The following is a 17402-nucleotide window of genomic DNA, read 5'->3' as shown; positions in this document are numbered from 1 at the left end:
TGGGACATATTATATATCAGATTCGCACATTAATCTGAACGTATGACGTTCCATTCTTAAACTAGAACGTTTTTAAGCACTGCTTTAGAGGTATCGCTTTGCTTCCTCATTTTGTGCTAGAAAATTCTCCATAGGTGTTCGATGGTGTTCAGATCTGTTTTTGGGCCAGCCAGGCTAATAAGACTATGCTAATGTCTCTAAACCAAATGCGTTGTGTTCGTTGATTTGTGGCAATGTCCTTCAACTCTCTTCATAATTTTCGGAGAAGCATTCACTTTTCCTCTATTGCTTTATGGTAATCCATTTGCTGGTCATACTCGAAGAGCGGGTTCCATTGCTTGGCATAAACCACGTTCACAGGTATTTGGCTCGTATGCCCACGAAGTTTTTTACTAGTTTTTGTTTCAGTCCTGAATAACCCGATAACGCAACGCAGCCATGATTTGATGAAAGCATCGAGCTTTTGAGTAACAGTGGCGGATACTTTCCATATACTATTCCCATATAGAAGCACAGAGAGAATATTTACGTGGAACAATCTTTATTTGATGATGTTGAGACAATTGCATTTTCAGATTTCTGATAAATCAGTGAAGGCGTCAATGCCTCGAGCGACATCAAGTTCGGTGCCGGCTCCGGCAGAAACAACGTTGCTCAAAAATACAAATTGTTCGACGCCTGTTCTGCCCATTAAGGCTGTGGTTAAAGTCCACAACATATATTAGCCTGCAGCGTGAAAGCGGGTATAGGCGTGTATGACGGATAAATTGATTGCACTAAACGCACTGTTATGGTTAAGGTTCTAGCGTGTGATATGAATTATTTCGATTCACACGCATATACCCGCATACGCGATCCATGCTAAGGCACGCTCTGAACTGCAACCTAAAACTTGCTTGCTATTTCCCGTCAAACTGGAACTTTGGCTTTGGTTGTGTTTATCTTCAGTTACACTCCGCTTGCTGAATTCTTCAAATTCGGAGTCGTTTGCCAAAAGATCTATGAGTCGGCAAGAGACCAATCAGCCGTTATTGACGTAGTGAAAGTCTTTGAATAAAGATGTTATGGTCCATTGAAGCTTCCAAGGTCCCAAAACCAAGGCAACATGAACATGGTCATTGAAAACAAGAATAAAAATGTTGGTGATACGATGTAATGATGAATTTCGCTTTAGCTCCTTTGAGATGGAGAATGTGAAATTTTATGTCAATTGGATCGATGATCTAAACTCCGCGCATTGCTTAACAATGATCTGGAGGGTGCTAACTTTGACGGTACATGAGAAACCGGAAACCAGAGAGCAATCTGTTCTCTATCTATCAGGATTTCGAGGTGTTCCGTGGTACTTTCCGGGATGGTTTTAGTTCATATGCTCGTGAGAGCGGCAAGCACGCAAATACTCCTCCAGATTATCTCCTTCTTTCACTCATTGGGAAAGATTTCAGATTCCCAGCATTTATGATTGAGTGGAAGTAACAACTCTGCAGAGAATGCAGGGACTGCAAGAAAAAGTTTTTCAGGAGGGACGTCAAGGTTTGAGACCGTTGATGGGAAAGAAAATTTCGATTTTGCTGGAAGAAGCAGTGTGTATCCAGGTGCTGTCAACATCCTTTGCTTCCCATTTGCAGCATCTCTTCCTTCCCTCGTCAACGCAATGGTGAAATGATTTTTGGTTTTTTTACTGTAACGGAGCTCCAACATCTTGCACTCACTTGGGTTTGCAGCAATCAAAAGAGTTCCCTCCATGTTTCCACAATCAGCGAGGTCTGCATCCGCACCAGACACAAAGGTGCGTTTGATGGTGGCCTAACGCTCATAAATATTCTCGGGCAGGTTTTCCCAAATTTATACCGCTCGCTCAGTAAGAAAGTTTTCCGACTATTGGACTGCAGCCTTATTGCGTATTGAATTCGTGTTACTGACCTTCTGCTCCTCTGCGAACAGATTCAAAAGTGGTGCGACAGACAAAAGGATCTTTCTAAACCGATGTCAACACTTCTTTTGTTACGCTCATTGATCTTCTCAACTCCTAAATCTTACTTTACTTAGGCCCAGAATGCTCAGGTTATATCACGAGAATTCTCGCTCAATTTGGAGAAAGCAAGCATTCTGGGTGCCCTCGATATCGCTGTTGAAGTTCTTGCTCATTTTCGAGAATCCAATAATAAACCATTTTCGATAGCCAAAGATGGTACGGTGAATTCAGCTCCTGCAAATGTGGACTCCTCTTAGTCGCCTTTTAGAAAAGTGTGTCTATTCTTAGGGGGTTGTACATCCCCAGACCATAATACTGCCCCTTCGTGCTTGATAGTAGGCCCCACCCAAGGTCGTGGATAGAAAATCCGGACCCGGGATGAAAATTATGCGCTCCTTTATACTTTCGTGAGCTGCTTTATACTTTCGTGAGCTATTCATGCATGCTAAGGACTGTACAGAAAAAATTGCGACTTGAAGTATGGGAAATGCGGACCCTTCCGTATTGTCAATCAAACCTAATCGTTTTAAAATCTCTTTTGAGAAATCTCCAGGCTCGGGGAGAATCATCCCTTTCCACTCCCGTCTCGTTAGGCCTGCCTATGCTTCACAAAGGACTAAACAGAAAAAGTTCATTGTGAAGAGTAGCGTGAAAGTTGTAAATTTTGTTTGCCAAGCTGCAAAGGGTGTCCTAGAATCCATTGTTAGAGTGTATAGGCCTCTGACAACGTTAACCACGTTAGAGGAAAGTTTGGATTGTCAGGATCACGCCTTCGAGTGAAAGTGACATCAGTTTATCTAATTCAATTATATGTTAGTTGCATGGTAAGCCTTTTAAGGTTTTATATTAGAAACAGAATGTAATAATATTGTTGTAATATTGTCTTGAAGTGTGTTAGAGCCCTTTATTGGCTCGTCTAAATCACGTCCCCCTCATAAATAAAAAACAAAATTCTTAAACACAAAGAGGAGAGGAAATTTCATTAGAAAGTATTATTTTGACAAATCAAAGGTTTTACTAGAAACTGTGAGACGATTGCAGCTGATATCTCCGAATATAACATATGTAAAATTTTCGGTGAAAGTTATAGCAAGGTGTTAACTATAGAAATAGAGACCTACAATATTAACGAGTCTGGAAGCAACCAGGGCTAGTAGCATCATAATTCTCGCCTTAAATTCTCGTCGTGTTGTTTAAGTAACTTTTTCTTTCTTAAGAAGTTTGAGCCTAGGAAAAAAATCGAATGAGGAGCTAAATATAACCTATAACCTTACCTGTATAGGGTATATTAAATGATATGATAAATGATCTTTTCCTCCTCCTCCTCCTCCTACGATTCTGTTACCATACGTGTCCTTCCGCCAAACGTATGTCCCTTTATCATATCGTGTGTATATTTTCCCTGCCTAGGCCCACCTTCTCTGTACGAGGATTTCTTCGACAGATTATCAGAGGCCCTAACCGTTTTGTTTCCCTCACTTCCTTTCATCCTCTGTGGTGACTTTAATCTTCCTATGCTCTCCTGGCCAGTTACACCTGGCCTTCCCTCCCTCCCTAATAACTCGACCCACCCTTCCCTTCCTCTATCCACTTTCATGTACACCTGTGGGGCCCTCCAATTTAACCTTTCTAGAAACCAATTAGATCGCACTCTTGACCTTGTCCTCTCTAACCTTCCTGTACGTTATCTTTCCCAATCCCTTCATGCTTCGTCTTACGTTGCCCCTGACGCCCATCATCCTGCTCTCGAGTTCGATGTTCAGATATCCCGACTCCACTCTCCTATCGCTCGCAAGCCTACCAAATTCAACTTTCGTAAGGCGAACTTCGAAGGTCTGAACTCAGCCCTGGCGTCAATCAACTGGGTCCCCATGCTCTCTTCATTTACATGTGATCAAGCACTCAACACTTTCTATACCATATTATCTGATCTTCTTCCTTGTTACGTTCCCTCCTCTCCTGAGTGCTTACGCTCTTACCCCGTCTGGTTCACCACTGAAATTCACAAAAAACTACGTCAAAAACAGACTGCGAGAAAGAAGTTCCTGTCTTCTAGAAACGTTGCTGACTTAGTTTTTTTCAAATCCCTTCGTTCCTCGGTCAAATCTTTAATACGTAAGTCCAGACACGAATATTTGTCCAGCGTGGAAGACTCACTAAAGCGCGGAAATCTGAAACCTTTCTGGTCCCACATTCGCAACTCCCGCTGCCCCGCCCAGTTATCCCCTTCGTCCATTAAATTCTCTGGCTTCTCTGCTAACTCCCCCCAACGATCTTGTGATTTACTCTGCCGCTACTTTTCGTCAGTCTATGTTCCTCCTCCTTCCTCCGAATCCCTCCCGATAGTAGATGTAGCCTGCCCCGCATCGCCTACCATTCCCCTTCTTACTCCTATCCTTGTCGAATACCTCATTGGCGAACTTGATGCTAAAGTCGGACCTGGCTACGATGGTCTTCCAAACCTCTTTTTGATCAAAACTGGTAAGTCCATCTCCCTTCCCCTATCTCTTATTTTCAACAAAAGCCTTGAAGAGAATCATTTTCCCAGCTTGTGGAAAGAGGCTCTCATTATCCCCATTCACAAAAGTGGCGATCGTTCGCTTGCCGAGAATTACCGTCCCATTTCCCTCCTCTCCTCCTGTTCCAAAATCCTGGCCCACTTTGGCCAACACATAGTGGAAGAACACGGCTTCGTTAAACGTAGGTCCACTGCCTCCAACCTGCTTGACTTTACCAACTTTGTCGCCAAATGTCTAAATTCACGGCAAGAAGTGCATACCATTTACACTGACTTCGTGAAAGCCTTCGACACTGTAAATCACAAGATACTTCTATCCAAACTCTCGTCCCTAAACGTTCCCATACCACTTGTTTTATGGCTTGCCTTTTACCTTTCCAACCGATCCTGCCGCGTCTCTTTTGACGGCTGTACTTCCCGCTCCTTCTCTCCCTCTTCTGGTGTCCCACAGGGGTCTATTCTGGGTCCTTTGCTATTTTTATTTTTTTATTAACGACCTTCTTCCCCTCCTTACTTGTCCCTGTTTGCTCTATGCAGACGACCTTAAGTTGTTTTCCGCTATATCGTCGCCTATGGACTGTGTTTCCCTTCAGAATAACCTGGAAACTCTGGTTCGTTGGTGCTCGACTAATGGTTTAGCGCTAAACGTCAGAAAGTGTCACTCTATGTGCTACTCCCTAAAATCCTCACCCACTTCTTTCTCCTGCTCGCTTAACGGACATTCCTTATCCTGCTTAAATTCCACTCAAGACCTCGGAGTCACTTTCGACAATAAGCTCCGCTTTGACACCCATTGCCAGGCTTTATTCTTCGCTCCTCCTCTGATTTTGACTCCATCCAACCCTCCTTAGCTCTCTTCAATTCCCTTGTGAGGAATACCCTCGAGTATTGCTCCGTGATCTGGTCACCCACTCGTAACTGTGATTGTCTTGCCCTTGAAAATGTACAACGTAAATTCATCCGTTCTCTCTTCTTTAAGAAAAGCTTCCCTCGTGTGGATTACCCCTCCCGCCTCCGCTTTCTAAACCTTCCCTCCCTACAACAGCGTAGATCCTATCTGGATCTATGCACATTCTTTAAACTTTCCTCGGGCCTGATGGACTGCTCCGCCGCTGACGAGATCACCTGCCGTCCTGCGTCTTATAACACACGTAACGCAGATATTTTCAACGTGCCTTTCGCGGAGCTCGAAGTTTATTTTCATTCCCCGATTCCCAGGCTTTGTCGAAATTATAGTGCAAAACAGCTTGATCCTTTTAACTTCCCTACTTTAAGTAGTTTTAAACGTAGGATAAGTTTTTTGCTTTCTCCTCCTCCTGAAGACAATAATTAATTGGAATTCTTTCTGTTTGTTGTCCGTTAATTAAATAAATAAATAAATAGAGGCTAAACATATCTGCTCAAACTGAGTTTTCTGCATTTTTTAAGTTAGCAGTATTTTAACGAATGCATAATACTTTGGCCAAGGCTGTATATTAGATTTGTAATCGCAAAAAGCTGTTTTGTTTTTCCTTGTCCTGGACATATAAGTCATTCACAAGATTGAATTTCATTTCAATTCATTTCATATTTCATCAAATATTTCCTTTTTTTCTCATCTACTGTCAATTTCTTTTTCACAGCGGCGTTCATCATAAGAAGAAAAATTGCGAATCGAATCAAGTTATATCGAAAGTACAACAAGTACTCCGTATTGCAAAAAGTTCAGGTCAGTTATTTCCACGTAGTTTGACTCTGACAGTTGCTAGCCTAATTAAGAAAATGAAGCTACGCAAAGGTAATGGTGGTTGGGGGGATAAACGTGATCACAATTTATGTCTTAACATGACTTTGTCTGTAAGATAATTGTCAGCCATATGAACATATTTATATTTTGAGGAGTGGAAAAAATATGTTTACTAATTAGGTAAAAATGAAAATGAATCAGAGAAAAAAAGCACATAAAGGTGTAGACTTAATTTTCGTAAACGCATCTTTGATTCTACCGTTGAAGTAATTTTTCGTTTAGTTTAGGCTTGTAAATGTTATTTGCCTTTTTCCTAAACGGTGCAGATGTGGCGAAGTTTTTCTGAGCTAAATATAGAGAAATATTGCTGCGCAAATTTTTAGAATGCAATATTATTAAATCTATTGCCATAATTGACACACCAACAATACATAAATTTGCTTCTAAATTATTGTTTCAACAAAAAAGTTGAAAGTTTAGTCAGTCAGGAGAAAGACAACTATGTATATAGATATAAGTTTGTTTAGTTACCGGTAACAATAGTGCTAGTCACTTTTAGCTTCGTAAGGCAATAGATGAATTGAAAATCTTAAGATACTCTTAAGGATGCTATTGTACATAATAATAGAGCGTAACGTAATTGATACCAATGTAGAGCAATTATTGCTCAATAAAATGATTTAAATTTATAATGTATATATTAGAAGAATCGGTAAAAAGCAACAATATGCGAGTAAGAAAAGAAAATGGATAAATGCAAATTGTCAGAGCGATCCACTAACCTATCCAATAAACAAGGATATTTCATAAACTAAAAAAAACGACCGCAAAAATGTAGAAATAAATTCAGGAGCCTTTCAATTGATTAAACTAAGTATTTTGAGAGCTAGTTGCCAAAAAAAAAATAAATTTTTATTCCACATGTTTGACGGTTATATCGTCGATATAGTATTTTCAGCTTCTTTGTCGTTGGCCTTTTTCAATCATATGTTTATTTCTTGGTTGCTCAGCACTTGACAATGGCTTCTATTCTATGCATGTTTTCTTCGTAATCGTGAAATGCTTTTCCCACGTTCAAAATTAATTTTTGGACAAGTCCCTGCCCATATCTGAATCTGAGTAATAATGAAGACCCAAGTATAATTGATTTGAGGACCAATGACCAATTTTTTTTTTATTTCATTTTATGAAACTAAATACTTCGTAAAATGATACAAAAGTATTATTCGGCAGAACGCCTTATTCTATGTATATATATATCTAAGGTTTTCTCTGCTTGTCTGAAAGGTATCGGCCTAACATTTAGAAACAAGTACTATTCCAGTTAAATTTATTTTTATTTCTCAACATAGTCTTCTTTTAAGTTTACAGTCCCAATGATGCTATAATTTCTTTAATTCTTCCAAATAGTAGGTGCCTCATTCTGCAAAACATTTGTTTACGAGAGAGCGCAAAAAATAGTCACTCTGCGCAGGATCTCGTGCTTTTGGTAACGGAAACCATAGTTCATTAAGTAATGGTGCATAGTATAGTATTCGCGGCTATATACATGAGGTAACGGATCAATTTTACATAAGGACGCTTTTGCTTTCTTCTTATGAGGTTTCTCGATACTGAAATTCGGTTCCAATGGTGTAGTTACTGTCGTTACGTAATCTTGATGAACTCTTTTTCTTTGACGAAATTTCATCCAAAGCATGATTAAGCTTCTCCAAGATTTCTGATTTCAAGACTATTTACCCAATGCTCTTACAATTTTCCAGCAGAGGAATTTTCTTACCTTGTAACGATAAAATCGATTACATATATGACAGCTCTTTATCGGTTTTCTGGATAAACGTGCATGGATCGGCCGTTGATTTCTCGACATCGAATGTTGCCAATTTTTGTGTTAGTTTCATCTTCCAGCTTGGCTTGGTTTCCTTCAGGGTGCGTAATCCTTCTCCCATTTGAGTTGGCGCCTTCATGTCCAAACGCTGAGAAATCGAAACGCTATATTGAGATGATAAATCTTAGTCGAATCGATTCTAATAGAGCTACGAATGTGAATGTATTGTCAAACTCTATGTTTAGTACTTGGGGAAACCCTGGCGTTACAATTTTGGCTTTATACCTTTCGAGTGCCCCATCTCTAGTAAATTCATGCTGCATAATTAGCCGCCCGACAAAAATATTTCCCACAATCGGAGAAGGCAGCATCTGCCATACATCGTTCTTAATTATTGACTTTAATTCAGATATAATCGCTTTATTCCAGTTTTCGGCACGGAAATGGTTCTATGAAATTTATTTGGTTCAGCCTAGCTACAATCGGAGTTCCCTGGCTCTGCTCGACAGTTTTTCGGAGTCTATATACAGAAGTTGAAGTTTCTCCAATTCCTCTTGTATAATGCGAGAGGCTTAGTCTTCGCTGACTTCTCTCGCTCATTCTTTACGCTTATTGTATATTTTAGTTCAATTTCTTTTCTTTTTCTATTTCCTAAATAAATTGCAGGGAAAATTGCCTAATTATAGTCCGCTTTTGTTTGCCAGCTCGGTGTTCGCTACGAACCTTTTCTTCCGAAGAACGAACTTGATATCCAAGAGAGTTCCAGTTTGAGAACGTGTTTCGAATTTGTCTTTCAGCGATTGGAATATTTTCAGGTGATGTAAGTTCGAGATGCATTTCTCGTAGAGCATTCCTCCCTTTAGACTATCACTCGGACATCTGTTTCGTAATTAGTTCGCAGTATTTACAACTCCGGCCCATAAGATTTTCGGAAGTGACGACTCCATGATCAGGCAGCGGGCCATGCCCAAAAGAGCACGGGTTTTTAGGTTCTGCCAACCCATTTTGCTGAATCATATTGAAATAATAAAAACTTGTTGTTTCTTTTTCGTTGGTGTGGATATTTATTCTTGCAAATACCGATATTTCGGGAACCACTTGTTCCCTTCATCAGTGCTAACAAGTTACACTGAGTACTACATTGACTGATAATGGTGTAAATACTCCCACTACTGGAACTTCTGATGCGATTTCGCCACCAGTTATCCAGCGATCACCTTCGATAGGCACAAATGCTGTCTTCCATGACACTGGATCATGACCAACGATCATGAGTTTAATTTTCTATACTTTCCCGGTCATCCTTAAATTGATCCAAATAAGTACTCGATTTTGGGAAAGTGTAGCGTCCCCAAACTGTCTTAAAATCGCCAGTTCAAAAATTTATAATAATACCTTCGTAGCAACACTATTAGTTCTGTCATCACTTCATGTTTTCAACTATGTTTTAATGGCGGTGATTCTCAACAGATAAATTCATTTTGTGTTTTATCTGTTTGTTTTTTGTTATTACCTTCTTAATATTATCTTTTCTAAGATTCTTCAATAATTCATTTACCTTATTCACTTCCATCTTTCAACAAGTTCGATTCCTGCGCCATAGCTTTGGCTGCATGTGGCACAGAAAATATAATATATAGTCTTCATTTCGAATCCCTTATCGTGCAAAAATTGGGCGGATCGATGATGTAGCAGCCCAAATTAAGCCTTGGCATCCAGTATGATGTGACTCTAGTTGTCTCAGTCTGACGACCGCGTCCTTCAGTTTAAACACTTTAACGAATTATTTTCTGTACCATTCATTCTATTATTGATGATTGTAATTTCATGGGGTATATCTTGTACGTTGACTTATGTTACTATTACTCTGCGCCTCCGTTTATTGATCCCGGTTGACTTCATGAAATACAATGTTCGAACAGTTCGGTATTTCGTTCGGAGTTTTACAGCAGGGTCCTCGTCACGTATACCTATATGAGAACGAAGGTGCTTACTTTCTCTGTGCCCATCTTTAGGAGCACTCAATAATATGCTTTATTTGCCAAGTATTTGCCGCGCCACTTGATCTTACGCTTTTCGCTTTGCTGCACACCAATTTAAGGATAAATTCATGTTGACTAGGTTCAAGGCCACATTGCAATATTTTGTCTAGTTTCTTGGTTCTTGTTTGAGTGATATATTTTGTTTTGTCTTTATTGAGTTCAGCTATTGTAAATTCCAGGCCTAAGCCCTATGACGTCAGATATGAAATGTGCCATAGTATTTATATCTTCAGTATCCGTCAATATTTCAGTTAGCTTAAACAATAGCGTTCCTGCGGTATGGTTGGCTGTTTCCCTGACAAAATGCTCCAAAGCTAGTTTTGAAACTATGGGGGGAATATCATCTCCTCCTTTTGTTTTGAATATCTGTTCCATTTCGTTTGGATTCTAACTTGAGGTTTGGGTCACTTCTCCAGTAGCTCCTTAACTGATAATATTTAGTTCACTGTAAGTCGTCTGGCACTGAATTCACCTTGGTATTCTGCTACAATTTTGTTGGTGATTGGACTTAAGTCGGTTTTCAATAATTTTTATCAAGATTTTTTAAGTTTACTAGGTGTTATTTTCCCCCTTATGTATAATTCATAGCACGCGATGGATACGAATTAAATTTATGTTAAAAACCGCCTTAGAGTTCAGGCCTAAGCCGGCCAAAGCTGATTTAATTTTTTTAATTTTTTTAATTTTTTAAGGATATGAGGGAGCCCTGTGCCCGGACCGGACTTTGTGTCTTTCCAGACACTTTTTTCTTGGTTTATGGTCCACAGACCCCTCTGTTCTGGGCTAGAACCCAAATTCGAAAAATATAGACGACTTGCGGTTTCGTCCAGGACCGAGGTAACTAATCAAACGCTGCCTCTGCCATGGAAGCAGCGAAGTGGTTACTAGGTGCTGTTTGCTCACTTATATATAAATTTATAACACGCCATGGATATGGATTATATATAGTAGTAGTAACTTTTTCTGGTTTAGTTTTTGGGTGCATCTCCCTGATATTAAGTATTCCGGCAGCTTTGTTTGGTTTTTGTTGGTGTAGGGTTGCCTCTATTTCTCTGAGAGAGGGCACAATTGGGGATGCCTACTCTTTGCTTGCTTTCTTAGGATATATGCCGAATATATTGCTATTGGGGCTAGATTGAACAGTTTTCTCCTCGTCCTAACAGAGGGTGGTGTGCAACTTATAAGCGTAGCCAATCCTTTTCAAATAATTTTACAATTAAATATTCTGCTTTTGGCATGTTCTATTAGCCAAAAGTCTTAGCAGATCCCTGATCGAACTTTGTAAAGCTTGGTAGGCTTTTACTATTTGCTAATTTACCTATAACTGATGGCCCTTTACGACTTTGTAATTATCGTTTATTTTTTAATGTTTAGGCTTAGACTCTCCGTCGGTAGTGCAAATTTTATGCATTGAAATGCGTGAAAGTTACAGTCCAGAAGCAATATTTTTTTGTTCGGTGTATGAATGAATGAAACCTTTTTCTTCAAAGCCATAAGTGGATCGTTTCATTAGGGAATATTATTGTACATAAATAGGATACACGTCCCTACCCCTATATCCGGTCTAGCTTTTTCTACGCTCTTTCTTGTATTTACGCATTCTTGTGATAAATTTTCGCTTTAGCATTGTACAATTTCCTGTTCAAATGAACATTTAAAAGACTTCTTTCCTAAATATATTTTACGCTCGTAATTCTTCTATTTTCGTTGGCAAAAATTTTTCACTTCGATTAACTCAAAATACTAAGTACTTATTAGAGTCGCAAAAAATGATGTAACATTCAGCATTTGTTGAATAAAATGTTATAAATGTTCCTAGATTCCATAATAAAAAGCGTATGACATTCGCATACGAATATGTCCATTTACAGGTAGTAGACATTTTCTCATTTGAGGTACCACACACCACATACTCGACAATAAACGAAACAAAACCTTAATAACAAAAAAAAGAAGAAACGTATGTTTATGTTCTTCTTTTTAATTAGAAAAATATTTGACATGCTTTTATATGTATATGGTATTGAAAACTAATTGTGGAGTTTTTCTGTTTCTTACTCATATCTAAACGCTGAATAGTGAAATATTTAGGAAAGTGAACGCACATCTTTTACAAAATGGACTCAAACCATTGAATTGATAGTGAATTATGCAAAATGTTGTACAGCATTTTGTGATTACTGAGATACTTCAGGAACTAGGTCTCATTTAAATTTTTCTGCATCATAAAGTTGCTCTTCCTTCACTCTCTAGTCTGAAAAATCTAATTAAAAACAAAAAATGCTATGGGACACTTTGCATATTACAAACTTAACTAGTGATAGTTTTCGTTGATATAATTCCCAACATCAAAGCTGAAGGAATGAAAAGATTAGCTCTAATTTAAATGAAATATTGAAAATTAGAAGGAAACACTATTATGTATATTCAAACTGTGAAGAGAATGTCTATATACATGATACACAAAAAATATTAAAAATGGTGAAACTATTAAAAATAAACATGAATATCTTGTAACAAAGATACTACGAAGAATGCTGTAATTGAAATCGCATCATGTGAATTTTAAATTCAGAATAATACCAAAAAATATGATAAAATTGTGCTAAATCAAGAAAATTGATTGAATTACTTAAAACCAAAATACATTAATCTATACTTTGTAACTTTTTTTCTTTTTATTTGAATACAGAAATGTATTGTTTTCATTTTTCAATTAATAACTATTTCTTAGAATCTAATTTAAGGCAGTCCACCACTGATAGTTTTAATTTCATATTCATTTGACAGTTTATATGGATTAGTCTAGTCTAGTCAAAAGTAAATTTGATATGGATATAGTACATTTATTTTCAAAAACATTAAAAAACATTTTAATAAAGCTGATTAAATCTAAAGCTTTGTTGTTTGAGATGTTCCTATTTCTTTTAGCAAGAACATGCCGTTCTACAGGTCAATTAGTCAAAGTAAGTTTTTGCATGAATAAAAGACGAGTTCAAGGGTTATAATCCTAATTATATAATTTATTGTTTTTATCATATAAGTCCTGCTAAAGTTCTTAAATTCCTTTTCCCTGGCTTGATTTCAGAAACCCACCTCACTCTGAGGCATTCGATAAGATTCAAAAATTTTGAATTCTAATGACGAAACTGTGATGGGGAAAACTTGTGGATCGCCATTATCTTTTCAGGGATATTGATAGGCTTCAATTTGAAACCTTTGAATGTATGGAAGTCTCTTGTATCCTGTTTTCGCTGCCTAGAGGAGGGAATTTATACATTCTATCAGTCTTTGCAGTGGGAAACAATCGAGCTAAATTCAAGGAGAAATTCCATTCTCTACTTCCAATACTCGAACTGAACAGGCTGCATAATTATTATATTATTGCCGGCAATTTAAATGCTAGACAAGCCTCGAGGCTAAACATAACAAACAATCCCAAAGGGGTATTCCTCAAATCTTGTATAGAACAATACCAGATAGAGTGTAAATGTGAATTATACTGGTCAGGTAATTCTCAATGGAAACTACAGACTCTTCTTTACGATAGCGACCATAACGCTATTCTTATTGAGGTTCTGTTTGATGGACGAAGAATTCGCCTTCAACAGATGGACAGCGGTGTCCGCAGGCTGAACTTTGTTTTCTTTAAAGTACAGATTTGACCTCTCGTCTCACATTGAAGAAATTGCGAAATTGCTAAGGGAAAATTATGAAATTGTTTGGAAAAATTACAAAAATTTGTGGGAAAAACGTGAATTTAATTGTGAAAAATACGAACGTGGTAGGGAAAGGTACGAATTCGGCCGATAAAAGCTGTTTATAAAAATAAATATGTCCTAAATCTAGTGATGGTAAACATTAGAGAAGTAAAAGAGCATGCAAAAAATACTCAATCTGAATTAATAAACAACAACTGATATTTATGTCAGACAAATTAGGTACATATAAAACAACCCAACGGCAAAATTCACTAAAAATGTTGAAACAGTACGGTTACGAAACCAAGAGCTTATTTATAGTGACTTCTGCGTTCCAACACCCAGTTAAAAAGAAACACAAGTCTACCCCGAGCTGAAAGAACTGTTCCCAACGATTTGAAATATTAACCACAGCCAGCACGAAGCTCCTATAGAGGACCAACAGAAAATAATCGAACCGGGAAAAGTATTTCTCGAACGTCCGCTTTTGGCAAGCTATCTCCGGTTTTAGATCAAAGCACTGGTCAGGTACCAATTTAGTCCCGTACGACTCGACATTGGAAGAATCGAAGAAAATTTCTGTAAAGTGCTTTCAGAGTTTGAACTTAATATCCAACGCTGGTATATTGTACTTACCATCTGAAGTCTAGTATTAGTAGGCATCATTATTTTGATGGGCTACATATTGCTAACAATCGAGGATGTCCAACCGAGGCAATGAGAAATGAAAAAGTAATGAAAAACCACAGCAGTAGCTTCAATCCCAAGATGGATATGCAAACGTAATAATGTCCAAGATGAATATATTATTACATATGAGGGGACGAAAACCACCCTGAAACCGGCTTCGTTCACATTGCTCCCAGGACAGAAACGTCTACAGTATTTCAATAATAAACAAACCTCCACCTCTTTTAGTCATCTTTTATGACAAGTAGGGGATACTAAGTGAATTCTCAACCAACTCACAGGGTGCAATAGTTAATTATGAATACTATTAGTCCGAGTGATGTTTACACCACCTACGCCTTGAGACTCATAGACGCCTATACTATAGTCACTCTTGCCTCTACCTTTCTCAACCAGGGCAGACGACTAAGGAAGAGCGTAAGGGATTTGTAGGCTAGCAGTCTGCAAATCTAGAATTTTGTCTATATAGATAGATTTCTCGTTTTCCTTTTCGTTGGTATCAAGGCTCCCGAGAATGCTCATTTGCTCTAACTTTGTGAATTTCAACAATACAGCCTGGATATTCTGAGGTTAAGCGTTTTCTCTTGCGGCACTGTATTATTGCATACGCATATGCAACCTGATTCGTGAGGCGCCCACTTATTTTTTGCGAATCGGTATTAAATTGAATACTAACTGCGAAATCCTGGTCCAGAATGAGGAACACTTCAATAGCACCTTGCGATGCACTAAGCTTCCCATTCTGCGGAAAAGGTGGCTTCCTAGATTCTAACAACTCAACACCGTGTAGCAGAGATTTCTCAAAGGTGACATTGCGATCGTGATTGGTCTGAATCCAAGTTGGGTTGTGATAATACCTTGACTACATCGCGATCGGCAGGAGGGGGAGACGCTGAGGCCGGCCTCGAAGAAGATCACCATTTAATGCACATTGCGGCAAACTTTGGGAAATGCAGAGTAGCTTGTGCCTTGACAAAAGGTAATTTATTATTGCTTTAGTGAGAGGCACATGCCACACATCATGAAAAACTTGCAGGTGGTCGCACATCTTTCGATGGTTCCATCAAGGGCATTAACAGTAGGCCCCACATTCACTTGACTTGAGAATACCTCAAAAGCTTGATCAACAGTGGCTATGTTTCGCTTTAGACCCTCGTACACTGACCACATCAACACTCTTTGAATCTTGTTGGAGCTTGAAATTCCTATTATAGCTTTATCCCACGCCGTTTTGCTTTATTCAGAAAAGTTCATCTTCGAGTCGAGCGCCAATCTGAAATACTTAACAGTTTATTTTACATTCTATTATGACCTCGTCGATCACCACAGGACTCACAGTAGAGATTCTCTTTTTAGTCATAGTAATTACTTCGATGTTTTCCAGAGCATGACTGGAACTGTGGGCAGTCATCCATCTGCCTGCCGGTCACTTCAATATACTTGTTCAGCAGTGCGTCCGCCAACAAGTACTACAACATCATTTGCATTACCCATCAGGTGGGATTCTTCTGACATGTTGTCTTAGCAGACTATCGTAGAAAGCGTTCTAGAGATTCAACACAAGTATCGATCCTTGTACTAACCCGACGTGATTTCTATCCTCCTCCAGCCCTTCAGTGTCTCATAGAGCAGAATGTAGTCTTTCAGGCAACTCCTCAATATGCGCAAGGAGCAGCCCGGCACATGGAACAATTTTTTTAGTGTGTTTTGTATATCTTTCCATTTTATGGAATTGCAGGCATTTCTGACATCAAGCATTACGAAACGCACTACTTGTTGAGATCGATAATTTTGCACCTTAGCTTGATGAATCGCATCTACGACCTCCATGAAACCATCGACCATGGATCTCCCTGCTCTAAAACCGAACTGTCTTAGGGCTAAGCCCCCGGCGGCACTTATCGCTTCGTTAGTTTAGTATTGATGAGCTTTTTGAGCAACTGCCTGACTTTGTCAAGCATACAGGATGGTCGGTATGCAGACGGCAGCTCAGGATCTCCTTTGCTTGCAGTTCATCGTAAACCTATCTAGGCAAGGGTTGAATGCGCCGGGCAGTAGGTTTATTTTCAATTGAAAGGACCGTCTCTAACTCATGCCCATGCGATGGGATCCTATTATTCTTCCACATGGATACCCATCCACTTCGGCGACAATCTTCTGGCAGCAGCGACATTTGCTTTATTTGGGGTCTTTTTGAACTGCTGTCTACCCTGACATTCTAATGCATGTCCTTCCGTTTATTCAAATGCTCCATCCGTTAATTCAAATGCTGCGGTAGACAGCGTAGCGTTTCTTCCGCTATTCGGCAATTTCCACCGTCCAGCAATATATTGAAGGCTTGTCGCCGCTAAACCTCACTACCACTTATTCGACGACACAAGCGGTTCCGATACGATGCGGGAGTACTTCCTTCATAGCTTGGTTGCGGGGCGTTATCGTGGGTCGGATGTTTAAAACATCAAGTCTCCTTCTCGCCTCAGTTTCCTGGAGTATGAGTGAGGTATGTCCCAATTAAGTGCCCTAGCATTAAAGTCGTGCCCAACTAGGATCCACTCCTTCGTGCACAATACAGCGTCCTCTAGAGCATCAAGTATGCATCGAGAGTGCGGCTTCGTATCATGTGCGGCTTCGTATCGTATGCTGAAAACCATTATTCCTAAACATCGAATCTAGACAGAAGCTATCCCTTTGACCATCAGATGGCAGCTGTTTCTGATAAACCTAGATACTCTGCAGTTGGGTCCTTCTTGCGGTATTGTTCGCTGATTAGCATTAGCTTTTATCTCCACAGTGAACTGCGCTAGCAACTCGTGAGTAGTTGCACTCCGGAACATGTTGGCTGGTAGGAAAATACAACCCAAAAAATCGAACATTGGAAGATCACCCGAACATGCACAGCAACTGTCAGCCAGAAGAACTGGT

At 39.2% G+C, this 17402-nt stretch overlaps 1 protein-coding gene across 1 annotated transcript in view; it reads left to right on the top strand.

The window, feature by feature from the left end:
- LOC119653250 (alpha-1,6-mannosyl-glycoprotein 2-beta-N-acetylglucosaminyltransferase) overlaps positions 1 to 12986 on the top strand; it is a 66973-nt gene extending 53987 nt beyond the window's left edge. Inside the window, 1 exon segment of the mRNA XM_038057858.1 lies at positions 6116 to 12986. Coding sequence (XP_037913786.1) covers positions 6116 to 6338 — 223 coding nt within the window. The 3' untranslated portion in view covers positions 6339 to 12986.
- The last annotated feature ends 4416 nt before the right edge of the window (positions 12987 to 17402 follow it).

The sequence above is a fragment of the Hermetia illucens genome, chromosome 3 (assembly GCF_905115235.1).
Source record: "Hermetia illucens chromosome 3, iHerIll2.2.curated.20191125, whole genome shotgun sequence".
In the NCBI taxonomy this organism is placed as follows: Eukaryota; Metazoa; Arthropoda; class Insecta; order Diptera; family Stratiomyidae; genus Hermetia; species Hermetia illucens.
This window is presented reverse-complemented; position numbering and strand designations above follow the sequence as displayed.